The sequence below is a fragment of the Sander vitreus genome, chromosome 1 (assembly GCF_031162955.1).
Source record: "Sander vitreus isolate 19-12246 chromosome 1, sanVit1, whole genome shotgun sequence".
Taxonomy (NCBI): domain Eukaryota; kingdom Metazoa; phylum Chordata; class Actinopteri; order Perciformes; family Percidae; genus Sander; species Sander vitreus.
In genome coordinates, this window is record NC_135855.1 from 27,131,312 (window position 1) to 27,151,605 (window position 20,294).

Genomic DNA, 20,294 nt, shown 5'->3' on the forward strand with positions numbered 1-20,294 from the left:
CAGAGTGCATTTTAATGTGATTAGGGGGAGCTCGTTTTAACTACTTCATACACTGTTTGGGTAGTTTAATCTACAAAATACATTATATATTATAAAATGATCATATATTCCATTATGCAAAATTACTTTTGCAATGTAACTGTAATAATTGTAGCTAGCAAAAACATGCACAACAGTGGAGGAAAAATTTAAGTTTAAATACTCAAGTAAAGTTCCTCAAAACTGTAATTAAGTAGATTCAACCAGCAACCACCAATGTGGAGATGCATAAAAAAACAAATAGGCCTACACAAAATGGAAAAACAGGCGCTGACACATAAAAGCACACACTTAAGTACATAATATAACACACAACACTAATAGTGTACACACACCCAGTTAAACATTTACTCATACTATAAAGAGAGGACACTTCAGTGGTAATATAATGTGCTATCTCAGGAGATGGGTCTGTTGCTGTTTTATACCATCTATGGTCTGTTGCTGTGTAGAGTTTGGAGTAAGTTTGTTAATGCTGACAGGGGTTTGGGACCTGCAGTGACTCCCAGGACAGACACAGTATACATTAATAATTACTTGTGTTACCCACAGAAGGTGATGCTGTTGTTGTTGCTTTGTTGTTGTTGTTGTTGTTGTTGTTGTTGTAGCAGTTGTATTTCTCTCCTTTTTCTGTTTGTTAAACCTTGTGAAAACTTGAAGTAAGAAATAAAGGGGTATACACCCCCCTCTCTCGCTCACTCTCTCTCGCTCACTCTCTCTCTCTCTCTCTCTCTCTCTCTCTCTCTCTCACACACACACACACATACACACACACACACACACACACACACACACACACACAGTGAGACAGCGTAAAATTGCTTTTTTGCATGAACTGAAGAGACCTAAAAAGATCAAATTCAATGGGCCGAGTTGTGGTGTGTAAAATAAGAAACTTTCAAAGATACTGTCGTTTTCTTATCTTACTACAAAATGAGCCCGCAGCCAATTAAGACAAATTGTCGCTTCTTCTCAAGTTATTATCAGAAACACAGATTGAATCTTCTGTTATTTCCTCAGTCCAAGTGTGCAGTTACGCAAACTTCAACCTGATATCTGATATTTGAGGCTGCTTAAGCAAAAAAGTTTCCACAGAGGATGTTCAGCCACTTTCTGCACAAGAAGACCTCAGGAAACCATGACGCACTCAGAGGGCTGAACTCATTTAGGGGGAGTTTGGCTGTCTGTGTGAGTTTTACAGTTTACACTTAACACTTTACCACCAAGCACAAGAAGCTTCATTTCGAGAAGGAGTGCCTTTATATTTCCCTGGTATTTCTGTTAAAGAAAGACAAAGTTGAGGATGAAACTGATTCTGTTCCTCGTTATCTCCTGCCTCGCCTTACATAACGGAAAGGGTAAGTCGACAATTTTATTATAAAATACTTACGGACTCTTGTTACGGGGATACAGGTTGCAGCTTGTGGACTTTATGTGGACTTTATTGAGACAGGCAGTAATCAACATTCGGACAGTTTAAGTGCTTTCCCGGAATATCCTCACAATATCAGAGCAGTAAGTGACCCTAAAATTGGGGTCACTTTGATTGACAAGCAAAATTAGGAATAATGGGGTTACCGTAAGTAACTATGACTCTTATGTTAACTTCAGGTTACTTAGTCCTCACTGCTGATCTGATGGTATATGTACAAAACACTTTAAAGTCAAAATGAATCTGTTCCTACTATAACATCATATGAGGATCATCACGGTAAGTAGGTTCATGAGGGGAAAACATGTGGGAGCCCCTGCCTGCTCTAGTTCCTATTCAATCTGAAAGAGGAAAGGTTCAGTTTCCGAGCGAAGTTGCGTTGTGGCTTGTTGAACACTGTGTACATGTAAGGGGGCTTTTTGGACTCTCACCCTGAAAGTGTCTTTTTTTATATAGGCCTAGAGGAAGGAAACTGCATAGGGAAACCCTTATACATTTAAAAATAACATTCCTTTGATATGCTGAATTATATCTGATACTCAATGGTTTTTAAATCAAGTAGTAGTATTATAGACTCAACTTAAAATATTTATTAGGCTAACCCTCAATATTTAGGTTTGAAGGAGCTGATGGGATTACATTATACTGGAATTGTACCTCAAACGATTTCATGTGACAAATAAAAATGTATTGATATCCAAAGTATTACTCTAGTTTTCTATACATTGTCTACTGCATATGTGTAGACCACATATCACGTTCCCTTATAGTACATGTCGCAATTAATGTATTAATACAGGGTTACATTTAAAAAGAAAAAGGAAAAAGTATATAAGTAGGCTACTGTTGCTTTGGCTCTGTTCTTCTTGTATTTTGCCAATCACTAATAAGAGCACTAATAAGAGCAGCAGCTAAATCAAGATTTTATTCAGTCGAATAAGGGTTATAAAACAAAATCTTATTTTATTATAGGTGTCACATAGTATGCACTTGACACCAACACTTACACCCAAGCAACAGATTATCATCAGTTTATACTGGGCCTATATGCCTTTTTTGTGACACTATTATTGTCCATTTTACTGAAACAAGTTTCAGACTACTTGTCACCCATATAAAAACATCCAAATGTATTATTAAATGATATTGATACAACTCTCAGATATCTTCTGTATGGTAACTTGTGGTAGACTATCTTTGGCAGTAGTATCAGTGTGATACCATAATGTCACACCAACAAAACGGGAAATAGGGATTTTGGCTGAGCACTGTGCAAACAGGATGCTCAACATCAATCATCGAACATTTAAGATCCCCCGATCAGATGAAAAACAATGCAACACTCGATAGCTGATTTCTTTACAGAGGATGTTGGTGGAAAAAAACTGCTAATGCTTAGCATCAGATCATTTCCATGATCAACTTGCTGCCATGTGTTAAGAAAAAGCGGTGATGCCATTAATTCCTATTCTTACATATTATTGAAGAGGATAAATACCGCTGAAGCCAGTAAGGTCAACTGCCACTTTACCCTGTTGCAGAATAATGCTGTAATATCCTGAAACACTCTATTAGAAAGATCACTCTTTAGTATTGTTGCAACAAAATACACAAACTGAACATCAACAACCCTTTTTTTCTCTCTCTCTCTCTCTCTCTCTCTCTCTCTCTCTCTCTCTCTCTCTCTCTCTCTAGGAGCACCTAGAACAGCTGTGTATAAGTTTGTGAGATGTAACCCCAAGGGTGACCAGGCCAACTGTGTGACCCAACAAAGTCAAGAAATGGCGTGGAGGCCAGACCTACCAGCTAAACTGCCTGCTTCAACTGCACAGTATCTGTAAGTATTCATGTGTTGTCTGTGTGTGTCTGTGAGTGTGAGAGTGTACAAGCTTGGGATGTGATGGTTTATTTGCTCTGTGAGTTGCTCAGACTAAGGTGAGATTGTCTTTGTAGCAGCGAGTCTGGAAAAACAAAACAACCATGGCTGTTGACTGACCAATCTAGTGTTGTCAGATAAATGCAGACTTTAAATATAGAAATGCTGATGCTGCATTGGATCAGTTACGTTGGTTAACCCAATTCCAGCAACACAACCTCTGTCCGCTTCTATCTCTGTGTGTATACATGTTATTTGTGTGTGTGTTTGTGTGTGTGAGAGAGTATGTAAGTGTGAGGTAGGTGGCCAAAAAAAACCCAAAATAGAAGACAACGTGGAGGGATAAAGAAAGACAAAGGGACTGACAGAGAGGGCAGAGAGGTTAGAGCTGGAGAAAGAAAGACCTAAAGAAATCATGATCTATTTCATGTAGTCACTAAGTACAGAAGTAGGAGTATAGTGTACATCATTAATGCAGAAGGTGTTGGTCTATGGCTGAGTTTGAAATTAAGGGCAGAAATGTTTTCTCTGAACTGAAAGATACTTTAATACAGATCATTTTAATTTGCTTACAGATTATTTTAAAGTAGATTGACCAAAATGTTTGTTTTTGTTAAACCTACTCAGAACTGTGTGTGTGTGTGTGTGTGTGTGTGTGTGTGTGTGTGTGTGTGTGTGTGTGTGTGTGTGTGTGTGTGTGTGTGTGTGTGTGTGTGTGTGTTATTAGCACATATGGTACGTGTGAAAGAATTTCTGTTTTAAAGTGTGACTACTGAGAAACTCTGTATCACAGTCTTGACCTAAGCCCTCAGTTTCCTCTTTTAGGGTTCCTCTTAACCAACATCAATTCTGTCAGTTAATGACTTATATTTCAAAAAAAGGAAACTTAAAAAATGAATACCACAAATCATATTTTATCCAGCTGCAATCCAGCTACAATGTTGTTGAAATCTAGCTAGTGTGTCTTAAGCGGCATATACATCTAGCCCTAATCCCTTTGGTCTCTGGTGGTGTTTGGAGTTTTTTGTTTCTCCATGACCAACTGCTTCACAGCTTTGATTACTGTAAAATCATCCAACATCTAACTCTTTCAGCAGAAGTTAGGATTGAATTGTTTGCAAGTTTTATCTTGAAAGGAATCTAAACCATCATTTTTATATAGACTCTCTGTCCAGTTTAACTTGAACTTCAAAACTGTGACCCTTTGGAATTAATGAGCCAGTTAAGAACTGCATGTGTGTGTGTGTGTGTGTGTGTGTGTGTGTGTGTGTGTGTGTGTGTGTGTGTGTGTGAAAGAATTTCTGTTTTAATGTATGTGACTACTGAGAAAGTCTGTATCACAGTCTTGACCTAAGCCCTCAATTTCCTCTTTTAGGGTTCCTTTTAACCAACATCAATTATATCAGTTAATGACTTATATTAAAAAAAAAGGAAACTTCAAAAATGAATACCACAAATCATATTTTATCCAGCTGCAGTCCAGCTACAATGTTGTTGAAATCACACAGTGTGTTTTGAATGAATTTAATCAGCTGTAGCATAGTCTTCACATAATGTAAACTCTAACACAGTGACGTACATGTATTACAAGAGTTCCAAAGAAAAATGCAAACATTTAATCATAAAACACTGCTTCCTATCACATTTTCTAAAGCATAAAAAAGGTGGATGACTGATTGCTTTAGCATTACTTTGCAGCACTGTGGAGATAGGTCTGGCAATGCGAGACTACTTTAGCATCAATGCGCCAAAGCTACTCTACTGAGCTACTACCATCACATGATTGCACCTGGTCTGATCTATAAAATTGGTTAAAAGTCCAACTGAGAATTAAATGACTTGGTTGTGAGGCACCTTTTAACAGTTCTAAAAATGAGATTTAGGATCAGAGACTTGAAGGGGAAAAGAGGCAAGTAGGCGAGTGTAGGAGACAGAAAGTAGCAAGTGGAAAGGATGGTAAAGTGTTGTTAGTCGGAGTCTTATCTGGCCTCTTACATAATTTCAGCTTGCCTGAAGCAGCAATGGCCTCAGCAGCAGCCCTCCCTTTTGCAGCTTGCCTTGAACAGGAAGTCAGAGGGAAGTGTTGAGAGGAAGTGGGCTGTGACGCCTGGTGGGCTGCTACTGGTCTATTGTTTTGTATCAGCGTATGTGCCACAGTAGTCCGATACTTATGTGTGAGAAGTACCAGATAACATGTAAAAAGAAGACCATAATTAAACTGGAAACTGTCATTTTCTTACACTGGCTGGTTTATTTCAAATTGATACTGCTTCTAGAGTTACTCTATAAAAGAAAAGAGACATTTTTGCTGATTTAATAAGCTTTCTTTATTTTTCACTTGCTTAAAGAGAACCAAAAGCTTAAAACAGCAAATATACCTCTGTTCTTTTTTGGAGTAACAGCTTCAACACAAACAGTATCATTAGTCATTTCATATCATCAGTATGAAAAAACATAAACAAAGCAACACCCAACTTTGGACCCTTAAAGCCCCCCTTCACTCAAAAATATGTTTTGGTTGTTGTCACTGTCACTATGCAGAATGATATGTGTGCAGGGCTGCAACTAACAATTATTTTCTTGATTTATTTTTTTGGTCTATAATGTCAATGTCATGACAACTTCAACTAGAGCAAAGCTGATGCAATGTGTAATGTTTTGTTTGTGAAGTTGTTACTTTTTGTTGTTTTTTATGCAGTGAAAATGTCAATGATGATAAGGTTGCATGGTAACATGAGTATTATTTACTGAAATGATAAATGTGGACAGCCTTCTAAAAAAACACAGCTACAACCTGCCAGACTCCATCAACTTTTAATATCTAAATCTCATTCTGTTTCCAGAAGGGCAGAGCCTGAGGAGGGTGAGAGTCCACCAAGGGAGGATGAAGTGGAGTTAAAGATGGAAGAGGATGAAACGCAGGGGGATGTATCTGTGCAGACTGAGGACGGGTCTGGAGGCTTTGAAGGCTCTGCAGCTGAAAGTACATTCATGGCAGACTGGGCCTTTGTGCCTGCTGAGAGTGAGGCAGGCTCCGGCGAGTCCAGGACAGAGGAAGACGGCAAGCTATACAAAGGTAATTTTTTAGAAAAGGCATTCAAAAGTTTTCAAGGTCCTCCTTTTTTTCTGCTTCATGTAGTCTGATCCGTGCTTGTTTTTCTGCTTGTAGTTGGGGATACGAGTGGAATGAGGCGGTTGTTCCCTAGCAGGTCTCTGGTGGGTGAGGCAAAACCAGCAGAGCAGGAGCTGAGAGAAGACCACCTTCTGCAGCTGTAGACTGCACACACACACACACACACACACACACACACACACACACACACACACACACACACACACACACACACACACACACACACACACACACAAGGCTAGCATCTATTTCATTTCTTCCCTGTCTATTCAAATAGTAAAACAAATATTGCATCACCACCTTTAAAAACATGTTGCTCAGACATTAACAAATGTGCTATTGGTAGGAATTACTCTCTTCAGGGACAGAAGTACAACTGTAAACAATGGAGTATAAGTAGCTACTAAAGTAAAAAAAAATGGTCTGCATTATTGAGACATATACACACTTTAATTTAGTCTAAGTTGGCAGTGACCTGTATTTGCGTTTTCTTGTGGAAAAGATGTGTAAGTTGGAATATGCTTTTTACCATAAAATTTAGAATATGCTCAAATAATTGTATTACCAGTGCAATAAGATGTTTGTCTTTGTCCACGTATTGCTCATTCTGTATAGCTGTGGTTCCAACCATTTTTGTTTTAGAGCTATGAGGCATGTGTTCCCTTAAGACACACAAAAGAAAATACATATTTATATTATCTGATCCCTTTGTCTCAAATGTTGTGACACTTTACACTTACCCAGAAGGGTTATGCAACATATTTTGGTAAACTGCTGTTCTGCAAAGTTGAACAAGAGAATCTTGCACACCCAAACCCCTCAGGAACAGATTCACGCAATCTTAACCAGTGTGAGCTGAAACATATTCAAAATATGTATTGTGCACTTGCATGCATTTCAACATGCTCTGTTGTCTAATTTGCATTTGAAATACAATAAAGGATTTATATCAACAGTATCAATTTTGTTTTCAGTAGATTTTTTCAAAACTGCCTTGCTATCAGTTCTGTTAACTGTTTATTATATCTCTGCAGTCAGTTGGGTAGTTTGGATAGTTAATGGGTAAACAGAGTTTTCTTGAGTTTATCCTCTTCTGCTCCAGCCTTCACTTTTATACTTGCTCAGAACATTAAAGAGATTATCTTTGGATGCTTTATAGTTGTATCATTTCCAAGGCTTTTTTTTGCATAAATATTTCAACTAAAATGACTTTATAAATCTACTTTTCTAACATAAAGAGAATATGTATGTAATGCGTTAATAATCATAAATACTTACTTAGACATTGTACATTGTATGTTACGTTATTACTCATATAAAAGATGAATATGAGATGGGACATTACAGTGAGCTTTTAGAACAACAGCTGGACAAAGCCAGTACAATTGAATTACAATAGGCATTGTCTAAGTTCTTCATTAAAAACAAATGTGCACACTAAACAACACGATAAACAGAATAATTAGTGGTAAGCTATTTTAAAGGGTGAGGGGTATTTTGAACAACATCACCAATTAAAGCCAGATACAGATAATTTGTATGGCAGATTTTATTCAAATATTAGTTTATCCCACATATTGTATTGTATCAGTGTATATGTTGGCCGACTCAGACAAGTAACAACAAATTGCTGTAGATAAATGCCAAAGATATGTCTTAAATTTAGAAGCAGTATTGTCATTAGTCTGCCACCAGAGAGCACTGATCTTTAACTGTAAAATAAATGTCCCACTCAGTAGCCTACATATTTTGGTCACACATTTTTTTTTCAATAACCAAATTAAAGGATCACTATCAAAAAAGGTGTGTATGTTGAAAAAAAGAATATCAAACAATATATCATGTTTTCCTCTCAACTTTATATATAGGCTACATATAAAGTATATATGTATTGGCCTCAAAATGTCTGTATGATCATGCTCTAATTAAAGTGGCATATGGATTCTGTGGTTGTCACTAGAATTAAGTCAGGTTTATAATGACATTATGAACTAATGAAATAAACAAAGTAATTATGCAATTGGATGTCTGCTGTGCTCCCAAAATTAGTCATGGATTTGTTTCTGGATCAAGCAGCAATTGTAAAACAAAGTCACTTAATCTTTTTTTAATAATATACAGTAATATATATACAGTGAATAGTGTGTCTGGTGTCTTCAACCTGTGACTGTATCCCAGGGGAGTTTTTTAGCCTCCTCCCCCTGACAACACACACATGACCCGGGTCACATGAGCCTTGCTACTACCTCCTGGTTCAGACAGACGGGCTACACGGATCGAGGCTAGCTGTTAGCTTCAACTGTCTACACGGCCGAGATGGTGAGTGTAAAAACAAGCGTCAGCTGTTTGAAATGAACTGAGGTATTAATTCATAAAAACCCAGTATTTACACGGACCACCAATTTCAATTGATAGCAGCAATGTCATATTTTAGCCTGACAGGAAAGCTAGCTGGGTCGTTCGAAGTAGCATCAGTACGAGGCCGTCTCAGCTTTCTCAATGATGTTTTGGCTAGCTAACGGCCTTGCAGCTTTGGTTAGCAACAACTCTTGAAATTGCGTAAATGTGTTCATGTTTAAAGGATACGCGTTGATCGCTTCCTGATTTAGTTAGTTAAGGACAATTGCAGGTTGACACCCACTGACTTTGAAGCACCGTTGCTGTGTTTGCTCCTGTGAAGCTCATAAGGTTGATTTTGGAGTTTCTACTAGGATGCTCTAAATGATCTAGGAATTCCTCTTACGGAATACAGTGAATTAAAAGCATCCCATTCGTGTCCAGGCAGCGACTGGTCTCACATGACATCTCGATGACTTGGCTTATTGCTTCAGATTTGTTTCATGCTGAAGCATGTGTTTGTGACTTTGTGCCAGCTCAGAGGAAAATAATGTGGCTGTGCAGCTGGTGATAAGTGATTGAGTTAGTGTGTAAATAACAGATAGGGAGTAACTGTGGGGGCTTTACATGATTACAAATTCAGACTGTGATTGTGTCCAGACTAGCACACCCAACAGTCCCATTCATGTGTACACACGCACGCACGCACGCGTATACATGTTGAACTTAGCTGTGGTGGTGTGTGATTATTGCAGACAGCAACAAACTTTAATATACTTTGCTCAGTCTGTTGTAGCTTTCAAGTGCCTGTAAACTAGAATGCTGTCTCAGTCCTGTCCCAATTATTTATAACGTCAGCCTGAAAACTGTGACTGACATTGTATTTTAGTCTCTTAGATCAATATAACCACATATCATAGTGATCATAGATTTGTTTTTGTCTTTGTTTTGATTTTGCCCTCACATTTTGTTGTTTTCATTTTCGTTCTAGACCTCCCGTGTCTTGTCACCTGCAGCATTTCCAGAAAGATGTTTTAAAAAAGTCAACTGTCATTCTGCTTGAAATGTGCAGTTCATGCTTTTCAGGATTAATGTAGCAAGTAACTTTTTCTTCTGAATAAAGGCTTATTAAGCATATTATTCTGACAAACCCCCAATTAGTAAACTCAACAAATAGTCTTATGTGTTTCATTAATAGCTTGTTTCTTTATGTAATACACTGTTTTCTATGCTGTACTTTGTGTTATCAGAGTTTCCTAGGAGGTTTATTTGGGCCGGTATGTGAGATAGACGTACTGCTGAACGATGCAGAGAACAGAAAGACAGCCGAGTTGAAGACAGAAGATGGCAAAGTGGAGAAACACTACCTGTTCTACGACGGAGAGTCTGTGTCTGGCAAGGTAAACTGAGTTTACATTATTTATAAAGTGAGATGCAGAGCTCCACAAGTTTCAGTAAGGTGGTCCTACACACATGAAGCTTAATTTAAATTTTAATACAAATTTATCATTGTATTTGTTAACAATACTCAGTCAGCAGATAACAGACTTCTCAGCCATACCACAGTCTATAGGGATCTTCTCTTTAACTGAGCCCAGTGGGAAATGATGGTTCTTTTCATGTGTGTGCAATATTTGCTCTGACTTCGGGAGGAAGCGAAGCCTCTTAATTTGTTTAGGATCCACAAATGTATCAGCAGATATAGCAGCTTTATTAAGTAATATTGGAGGATCCAAATAACAAGGGGTAGTTTTTGTCAGAGATGTTTTTGTGTTCTATAAGAGAGGATACTCTAGTTTTCTCTGTCAAAGTCAAAAATATTCTTTGTGACAACATGTTTTTACTTGATATCAAATATTTCCTCTCCAGGTGAATCTAAATGTGAAGCAGGGAGGAAAGCGACTGGAGCATCAGGGCATCCGCATTGAGTTTGTTGGACAGATAGGTAAGCCTGAAGTGGTGCATTTATAACTCTGTACAGTGTATGGAGAGTTGAATGTTATTTATGGTTATGATGAGCTTACCCAACTTACTTGCTCTAATGTAAGTAGGTTGGTGCTGATGGATTTATTCCTGTTTAACACTTGTAACCTCTAAATTGCTTTGCGCTACTAGCTCCATGAAATATTTGAAATGCTAATATGCTTTATAGCTAGAAAACTACTTGTCAACAGTCAGCTGCTGGCTTTCTCATGTGGCTAAAAGGTTTAACAAAGCATGTGGTCATCATGTGCAGCCCGCCATAGTGGAGCTAAACCCTCCTCCAACTGTATCTGCAGGAGGAGGAGGGGGACGAGATCAGTTTGTTGAAAGAGCGTGGAATCGATACTAAACTAATACATCAAACTTTTTGTAGCCTGTTTAAACTGCCATGAATTCTACACCATCACTCTAAATCCACTCTGCTGTATTTCAGAGCTGTTCTCTGATAAGAGCAACACCCATGAGTTTGTGGACTTGGTGAAAGAGTTGGCTCTACCTGGAGAACTCACCCAGAACAGGAGCTACGACTTTGAGTTCATGCAGGTGGAGAAGCCCTATGAGTCCTATACTGGAGCGAATGTCAGGCTAAGGTATATTTATTACACAGTTTGACATAAGGCAAACTGCAGGTTCTGTTATCATATCAATCACACAGGGTGTATTTATGACACCCATGTGTTTTAGTCTGACTTGATGTTTTTGATTGGCAGGGAACTTCAGCATCTCTTATCCACGTTCAGTCTTATGGCAGCACACAGTCTGCAGGAGAACTTTGCTCTAGCTTCTCCTGTGCTGTTATCACAATGGAGGAGGACAGTACGAGATATTCACTACAGGGATAAATGCATACATTTGCTGTATCAGTAGTGCTGAAATTCATTATTTTATTGTTCATGTACAGGAAATACAATAAATAATTGATCAATCGTTTTTGTTATCAACAAACATTGTGCTAGCTACAGGTTTACAAATAACTGTTTTATGATTTTCTCTTCTTTTTTTTAACAGCGTAACCAATTGTAGGATCATGTGATTTAACTTCTGAAAACATTTTTTCTTTCCATTTTCTACCTTTTATGATTCATTAGAGCTACAAACCTTTGGAACACAATACCAAGCACTTTCAGACAATGCTCTACTCTGAAGTTTTAAATCAGGGGTTGATGCATAGAAGTGCAAAACATGCTGAATTCCCCCTGGTGGCTGGCTGCAGTGTAGGTCATAAATCCTGCCCCTTCATGTTAGCGGATTAGACATAGGCCAAACTAAAAAAATCTAAGTACATGTCAAATAATGTTTTCCCAAAGATGGTTTCTGTCATTTTAGGTAGTTCTGATCACACGAATGTTTGTTCAAGTGTTCATTTTTTATTAGTTATTTGATGCTATTGAAACGTCATGGTTGACAGTTATGATTTACTCGCGATTGGTCGGAGGGGTGTATGGGCGGGACTTTGATACCGCGGCTCCACTGCCCAATCACTACTGCACACCAAGGGGGTAAGCTTCGCTTCAGAGCTCGAATCTCCTATGGCGCCATTTTGATGCTACAAAGCGATCACCCGACGTTAGCATTCCATTGACTGCCATTCATTTTGACGTCACTTTGACAGCGAATAACTTTACATCTGAAGCGTTTAAAGACTTTATTTATCCATTGTTTATTTCTAAAGAAACACGACAATGTATAAAAGGCTCCATTACCTTGTACCTCACGTTATGGCTCCGTAGTATACGTTTTTGTAAAAATAAGCTAACAATTGTGTCATAACCACGCAACTTACTGTCGCATAGTAGAGAAATTACCGTATAGTCAGGAGAAGCTCGCAGGCAGTTTGGACTTACATTAGCTGTTTAAGTTTAATTACTAATGTTAACTAGCATTTTAGTTAGCAATAATTAGCCTGTGTCCATGTTATCTCCTTACATATACCTACACTCTCCGTCTCTGCAAGATTGGGAATGATTGAGATTTCTCTTGGCACAGCTACCAGAAGACTTACAACTTTCAGACACGTTGCTCACGTCACATTTACGTCGTTTCTCTCAGTTGGAGGCTGCGCAGTAAAGCTCAGCACTTACCGGAAAAGTGCTTCTAAAGGCCTTCACTGGTCTCCGTCCAGAGCAACGGGATCTGTTGGTCCATTCTTATATACTGTCTATGCTGCACACACAGACTCTGGCTCCAAAATTACAAGATGGCGGCGCCCGTATCCGGGATATTTTGGCTTCACTTTTGTACAGTGGGAGGAAGTGGAGACACGTCGTCCATCTTTATGTACAGTTTATGGTTTAAATCACAACTGAAATCACGGCTGAAACATAACCAAGTATGTGACCATTAACTAATCATGTTTTGTATAGACGTCAACAGTCCCGCCCCTCCTCCGAGAGACCTTGGGTTCCGGAAGTAAATTTCCCATTCATTTCTCCCATTGACGTCTGGAAAAATCTGTATATAAAGAGTTTTAGTCCATGCCTTAGGCTAACCAGACGTGATGTGACTCATAAGCATACAACATATTATTTCGAGTGAAAAAACAAAGAGAAAATCCGAAAAACGTTAAAGGTACAAGACTGTGTACATATTTTCATTATCGAGCGAAGGAACTACTCATCCCATAAACCACCGCGCACCACGGAATAAAGGAAGCTAACGTTAGTTTAGCTAACAGCTAATTTGTCTAACAGCTAGCTGAGACAGCATGTAATAACTTTAAAATACCCTCAAAATAAAACCTGAAAATAACTGTTAAAATATATAACGGCTGTTACGTCAGCTGTAGCCTGCTTTTCCCAGTGTTTAGTTTGAGTTAACGTTATTTTAGACTGAATCAAGCTGTCAGCTAGCGGTTAGCCGAATTAGCTGTTAGCTAAACTAACGTTAGCTTCCCGGTGGAGGCTAATGACAGAAGCGTGGAACAGATCGTGATTTGTGTCGTAAATCCTTGTAAAACAGGATTATCGTCTTGCGCATGACGGATCGTGCAGGCAGCACAGATTGGGTACCAACAGCTCCCCCTCCTCACCAGCATGAGTTCCACCAATCAGAGGCATCACTGTGGGATTGTGGGTTTGTTCAGGATTGTGGGTAATGAAGTACTTATCCAAGACATCGCAAATAAAAGACATTTATCTCAAAACAAGGTTGGTGCCCCATGAACTTTTGGCGTCTATATGAGCATATACAATCGCTTAGTCATGTCGGCATGCTGGTTTTAAGTCTACCATCGACAGTTACGATTTATGGCTTATACTCCAATTGTCAATGGAGAAATTGCATTGTATTTTTACTTCCGGAACCCGCTGTGGGCGGGACTGTTGAGCTCTAAAGTCTATTTCGACGACGTTTCATTTCCGGGATTGTTCGGGTGACGTGGGAAATTCCGCCGGATGTCCCTAATTTTTGGCCAGATGTCCGTCACCTTCCGCTTTCTTTGTGTTGGCATTCTAAACTCCGGTCAATTTATGAGGACTATGGTTAACTGCTCCTCAGATCTCTGCAGGGCTAATCCAAACAGCTAGCTAGACTATCTGTCCAATCTGAGTTTTCTACTGCACCACTAAAACAACCTTTGAACGTACAGTACACATGTTCCACCAAAACAAGTTCCTTCCCGAGGCTATTTTGCAGAGGCACCGTTGCTCCGTCCAGCACTTAGCGCTGCCCAAGACGATTGTGATTGGTTTAAAGAAATGCCAATAAACCAGAGCATGTTTTTCTCCCATCCCGGAATGTTGTGTGGACTAGCCAGACCCTCCTCTACAGCGCTGTGGAGGTAGGTCTGGCAATGCAAGACTGTTTTGTGTGATGTAATGTTTTAAATGGGAAGTTGGGGAGATGGGAAATCAAAATGTAGTCAACGGGTGGATAATTGCAGTAATAGTTTAGTTGCAGCCCTATGCTATTAATAATATATCTTAGAAAAAGCCCAATTTAACTTGATTTTAATGAACAGTACATGAAAATTGCAGTGGCTAGCCAAAATATGACCAAAACACATTCAGGGTTGTTTGAATTAGATATGCAGAAATGTGAAGGAGAAAGAAAAGACTCAATTTTATTTTTCCTGCAAATTTCATATGGTTGTCACAGATTGACACAGAGGGGAATTATCTTTGGATGACAGCATATTCAGCATTGTTTCGGTCCGACTCTTAAAGCTTGCGTTGTCATTTCTTGTCACAGGTATTTCCTCAGGGTGACAATAGTTCGTCGTCTGTCTGACTTAGTGAAGGAATACGAGCTGATTGTCCACCAGTTAGCCACCTACCCAGACGTCAACAACTCGATCAAGATGGAAGTCGGCATAGAAGACTGTCTTCACATTGAGTTTGAATACAATAAGTCAAAGTAAGACAATATAATATATTTAACTTTTATGGTGAAGCCTTTTTTGCTCCCTCGGCAAGCCTCAAATCCAAATTCAGTCAGTCAGTTCAAGCAGCTCCTCTTTGTGTGTCTCTTTGTTAGATACCACCTTAAGGATGTGATTGTTGGGAAGATCTACTTCCTGCTGGTCAGGATCAAGATCCAACACATGGAGCTACAGCTCATCAAGAAGGAGATAACGGGCATAGGTAAGAATCAAGGGTAAATGCAAATGGACCAGCAGCATGACTCTGTTAACATTTAAGTTCATCACTTTTGAGCTTTCTCTACCTGTAAAATTCTGTAGTTGGTTTACTCTTCTGTAAGGTCCCAATAAGAGCAGAAACGTCTGTCAGCTCTGCTCCAGTTTACCGCATTCTATCACATAATCAAGTCATTTTTGTCCTCAATTTTAGGTCCCAGTACTACCACAGAGACAGAGACGGTTGCAAAGTATGAAATCATGGATGGAGCTCCAGTTAAAGGAGAATCAATCCCCATCAGACTGTTCCTGGCAGGTAAGTTTTCTTCTCTTCTCTTCTCTTGCAGTTACAAGTAATAATAGCATATTTGTACTGAAAGATTAAGCGATAGCATATCCTATCTTCTGTTTCCTTACAGGATATGACCTGACACCCACCATGAGGGATGTCAACAAGAAGTTCTCTGTACGCTACTTCCTTAATCTGGTGCTGGTAGATGAAGAGGACAGAAGATACTTTAAACAACAGGTAACACACTTGCAGGCATAGCAAGAGCATTTTGGTGTTTAGCCCCCAACGTCGTCTTCCAGGCAGTGCTGCATGGAAGGCGTTAGGGTTAGGTGCCTTGAAGTCGACAGTCGCAGCGCTGCCTTGAAGTCGACGGTGGGGGCTTAAAACACCATCAAGCTAGTATTCCACATCAGCAGTGATGATAGGTTTTCAATGTAGTGAGTCCCCAGGTCCTTACCTAACTTTTTTCACCATTCTCCGAGAAACGTCCCGAAATACAATCTAAGTCGTCCTGAAATGTGGACCATCACAAATTTAAAAAATCTTTGTTTTTCAACATTATCATTAGTTAAAGAGCTCCTATTATATTCCTTTTCACCATCATATGTGTCTTCTTGGGGTCTCCTAGATTAGCTTTACATGCTTTGATGTTCAAAAAACATATTATGTTTCTCATACTCTCATTCTCATCATCGCTGCAGCGCCTCCACCTGAAACGCTCTGTCTGAGTTCCAGTCTGCTCGGATTGGTAAGCTGGCCCACTCTGTTGTGATTGGTCAACCAAATTCCAACCACTGGGCGGGCTGTGCTTGCTCAGGCAGCACCTATGGGCAGCACATGTGAAAAACTGGGCTGGCTTTTTCCATCAATGACATCATTAATTGAGGAATTTCAAACAGGAATGTGGGTGAGGCGTTTTCATGCAGTTGAGAAAAAGTGCTGTCTGTGGGAGAGAAAGCTCCATTTGAAATGAAATGTGTTTTGTTGTACTTTTAACACCTGTTACATACACAAAAAAATATATAACACTACAAAATGGGAAAAATCCAAAAAAGCATAACAGGGGCTCTTTAAAATCATTCAAAGTGACATCATAGACATGATTAGAACATTGATCATCAACCTTTTTATTTAAAATCCTCAGAACAGATTAGATTAGAGACTAGTTTTGGTGCTTTACTACAATGTGTTCTGTCTGTCAAGCCTATTACAAAGTTGATTCATTCATTGATGATAATGGTTGGTACGGCAACGGCCCAAGAAGCGTGGCAATGGCCAAGAAAGGCAGTGAAGAAGAGCACTGCTACCAAGCAAACATGGATGCAAACAATGCAGGATTTAAAATATTGTCTCTGCAGATGTTTTATAACAAAGGAAACACATTTAACACATTGGTGAAATACAATTAGTTTTGGTGAGAAACACTGAATGGAAACACACCCGCTAGATTTTGAATTGGGATTACTGTAAATTTTCATTCCTTCATTCTTCTGCCTCTGTGTTTAGGAGATTGTTTTGTGGAGAAAAGCTCCAGAGAAGATCAGGAAAAGAAACTTCCATCAGCGCTACGAGTCACCCGAGCCCCGAACCCAGCCAGTTGATGCAGAGCAGCCAGAGATGTGAGGGTGATGCTATGAACTGAAAATACACACAGACACACACCAACTCTTCACTGCTGAACAGCCAGAGGTGTGAGGGCTGCCACACTATCTCCCTGGACTGAGAAATGTATACATGAATACATATAACATACCTTCAGACATCCCCGTCACCACTCCACAGCTTCAGATGTGAGCTGTCCGACCACCTTCACTCTCTCTCCCCCAGGACTGAAACACACTCGCATACAGACGCACAAGCATACCATCCAAGAAGGCTGAAAGCTGAATGTCAAGGCCAGAATGCAAAGCAAACAGACCCAAGTAAGGAACAGTGAGGCAGCCTATTTGATCTTGGCGTCTCTGAAAACACACATACATTCATACACAAGTGAAGCCATACAATCTCAGTTTGCTGAATGCATAATAAAACAGGAGCAAATAGGAGATGGCTACAGACCACTATACCACACCATTTATCCATTTCTTCTGCAACAGGAGCTTCTTTTGTTTGCATATTTGGACAGCACTTATCCTGGTCGTTCTCTGGCATCCCCCCACGCACAACATTTCTAGAGTCTGGCTGGGCTAGCCAGTGATTTAAAGTATTTTAGACGTGGGGATCAGCCTGAGCAAAGGACATGAGAAGCTAAGCTATGAGTCAACACACACACTGTGTTTATTCACAATGAGCTATGATGTTGCCACTGTGCTCTTGTTAAACCGTCTAGCTGGGAAATCAAGAGTTTTCCAGTTGTTGGTAAGTATGTTGCAACAGTCCACAGACTGCTTCTTCCATGCACTCTTCCATGTCTGTTTGGTGCAACAAATGTCCATCTTAACATAAATATAATCTTATATTTCATCTTCAAATGCGGCTGTTTTGGTAAAATGAAAACATGTTCCAGTCTTGCATCTCTCCAGTTCCAGTCCACATTTTATTTCATACAAGAAATGTGTTTGATTCAAGATAAGCATTATTATTTCAATGTAATTTATTTCATAAAATAATTTAATCATATAAAATAATTTAGCGCTGCAACTAATGATTAATTGCATTATCGATTAAACTGCACATTCTCGATTAATTGATTATTCATTTAGTCTATAAAATGTTATAAAAATCCATCACAATTTCCCAGAGCCCAAGGTAACATCTACAAATGTCTTGTTTTGTTTGACCAGCAGTCCAAAAATATTCAATTTACAATTACATAATGGAGAGAAACACAGCCAAGGCTTACATTGGAGAAGCTAGAACTGGAGAATGTTTGTTGTTTTTACCTTTTTAAAAATTACTGAAACATTTAATCGACCATCAAAATAGTTGCAATTAGTTTTCTGACGATTCACAAATCGATTAATCGACTAATCATTGCAGCTCTAAAAGCATTATACATTCAAAGTTGTTGCTTGTAAAAGATTCTTGAGCTCAATACAACATTTCAGTCTTTTGTTAAGTTGAATATTTGATGCAGTATTCACTGATGAGGTCTGTTTACTAAAGGATTGCCTCCAAACTGATTTGGCGATTTCCCCCCCCCCCCTAGGTTTTTCTTAAATCAAGATGTTTCTCTGGTACAGGGCCTTTTGCTTGATCTTTAAAGTGCTGTTTATTTATGACTAATCTTGAAGAATAGAAACCATTTGTTGTTTGTCTTCCCTAAGATATTTTAAGGGTCCGTTCACCCAAATTACAAAAAAAAAGGAACATATTTTTTTCCAAGCCAGATATGTGGATTATCTGGATTAACAGGGAGTTAGACTTCAGTGCTTTCAGCACCAAAAATTAAATTCCATTGGCCTCCATTTTATTGGGATGGAGGGAGAAATTGTAGAGAGAGAAACAGAAAACAAAACTGAAAATATGTTTATATGAAATATGTTTATTTGTAATTTGGGTGAACTGAACCTTTAAGTTCTCTCACGTCAGTCCATGTGAAAAAAATAAGAAGTTGTCTGGCTACTTATACCTGAAAATGCATGAAATTTCCACTTTCTTCATAGGTTGCAGCATTTTTTTGAGCCGGTTGGTTTACTAATGTTAAAAAATGGCTCATGTCTCCTATTGTAAGCAGTAGAAGGGATACCATATCAACATATTGTAAAATCCAACAATATTCCACTGTGACGCTCAGACTGGACAGTTTAGGTCCTGCTTTAAAGACACACACACACACACACACACACACACACACACACACAGTTTGGTGATGTTACGTGTATAGGTTGAATTTGCCCTTAAGCTCTGATCTGTGGCCAGTTTTGCACTTTCCCCTCCGATGCCTAACTTACTTACAAAGGGGCATGGAAGCTGAAGCTAAACATCACTCAAGGACAACTTCACCGCCGAGATCTCCTGTGTCTATAATGGAAATGATACTGTCATTTATATATCACTACTTGTTTTAATTGGACTGACTAAGTACACTATTTTGTTGCTTTTTGTCTCTTTCGTGAGCAAGTCATGCTATCATGTTCTATGTTTCATTTTTTAAACCTCTGAACACTCATCTACAGTTCAGATATGTTTGTTCCTTTGCAATCTGGTTTTCTTTTGTTTGGGAACTGTAATTTATTTGCAGGCAATGCTTTCTTTCTTTCTGCCTGTCAGACACATTTTCTGTCTTTCTAAACACTGTACAGGTAGGGTTTGTTTGGTGTACTTAAAATACCTTCAAAGCTAATGAAGAAACACTTAAACGCCAAAACTCTGCCCCTGTCTCATCTACTGCATGTTAATCTTTACACAATGTCTGATCATGCCATCGACATGTGCGTGTGTGTGTGTGTGTGTGTATATGATATGTGTATATACACCAAACCCAAATATATAGCCAAAATGAATCATGAATAAAGAAAATTTATACAGAATATCTTTTGAACAACACGGTTTCTTTAAAACAACATAGACATAAGAGTTCAGTTCTTTATTGTTAGCAGGTACATCTCATGTCTTGTACAAAGAATGCATTTATCCAACTAGACTTCTGTGTGAAAAATACCCACAGCTTTCAGGTCCTTTTATTTT

At 38.9% G+C, this 20,294-nt stretch overlaps 2 protein-coding genes across 3 annotated transcripts; both read left to right on the top strand.

Annotated features, from left to right (window-relative positions):
• Window positions 1-1,214: 1,214 nt before the first annotated feature.
• Window positions 1,215-7,438, top strand: srgn (serglycin). The gene is made up of 4 exons (XM_078250694.1): window positions 1,215-1,397; window positions 3,167-3,308; window positions 6,191-6,423; window positions 6,517-7,438. Exons 1-4 carry the CDS (start codon window positions 1,343-1,345, stop codon window positions 6,621-6,623), a joined length of 537 nt encoding a protein of 178 aa, XP_078106820.1. The 5' UTR covers window positions 1,215-1,342; the 3' UTR covers window positions 6,624-7,438.
• A 1,270-nt stretch (window positions 7,439-8,708) lies between these two features.
• On the top strand, window positions 8,709-20,137 carry vps26a (VPS26, retromer complex component A). Of its 2 annotated transcripts, XM_078250717.1 has the most exons (10): window positions 8,709-8,799; window positions 10,068-10,217; window positions 10,687-10,762; window positions 11,234-11,390; window positions 14,989-15,153; window positions 15,274-15,380; window positions 15,588-15,689; window positions 15,793-15,902; window positions 16,367-16,413; window positions 17,172-17,263. In XM_078250717.1, exons 1-9 carry the CDS (start codon window positions 8,797-8,799, stop codon window positions 16,391-16,393), a joined length of 897 nt encoding a protein of 298 aa, XP_078106843.1. In that variant the 5' UTR covers window positions 8,709-8,796; the 3' UTR covers window positions 16,394-16,413; window positions 17,172-17,263. The 2 variants fall into 2 exon arrangements, with proteins under 2 accessions (XP_078106843.1, XP_078106833.1); XM_078250707.1 differs by lacking the exon at window positions 16,367-16,413 and having other exon boundaries at window positions 17,172-20,137.
• The last annotated feature ends 157 nt before the right edge of the window (window positions 20,138-20,294 follow it).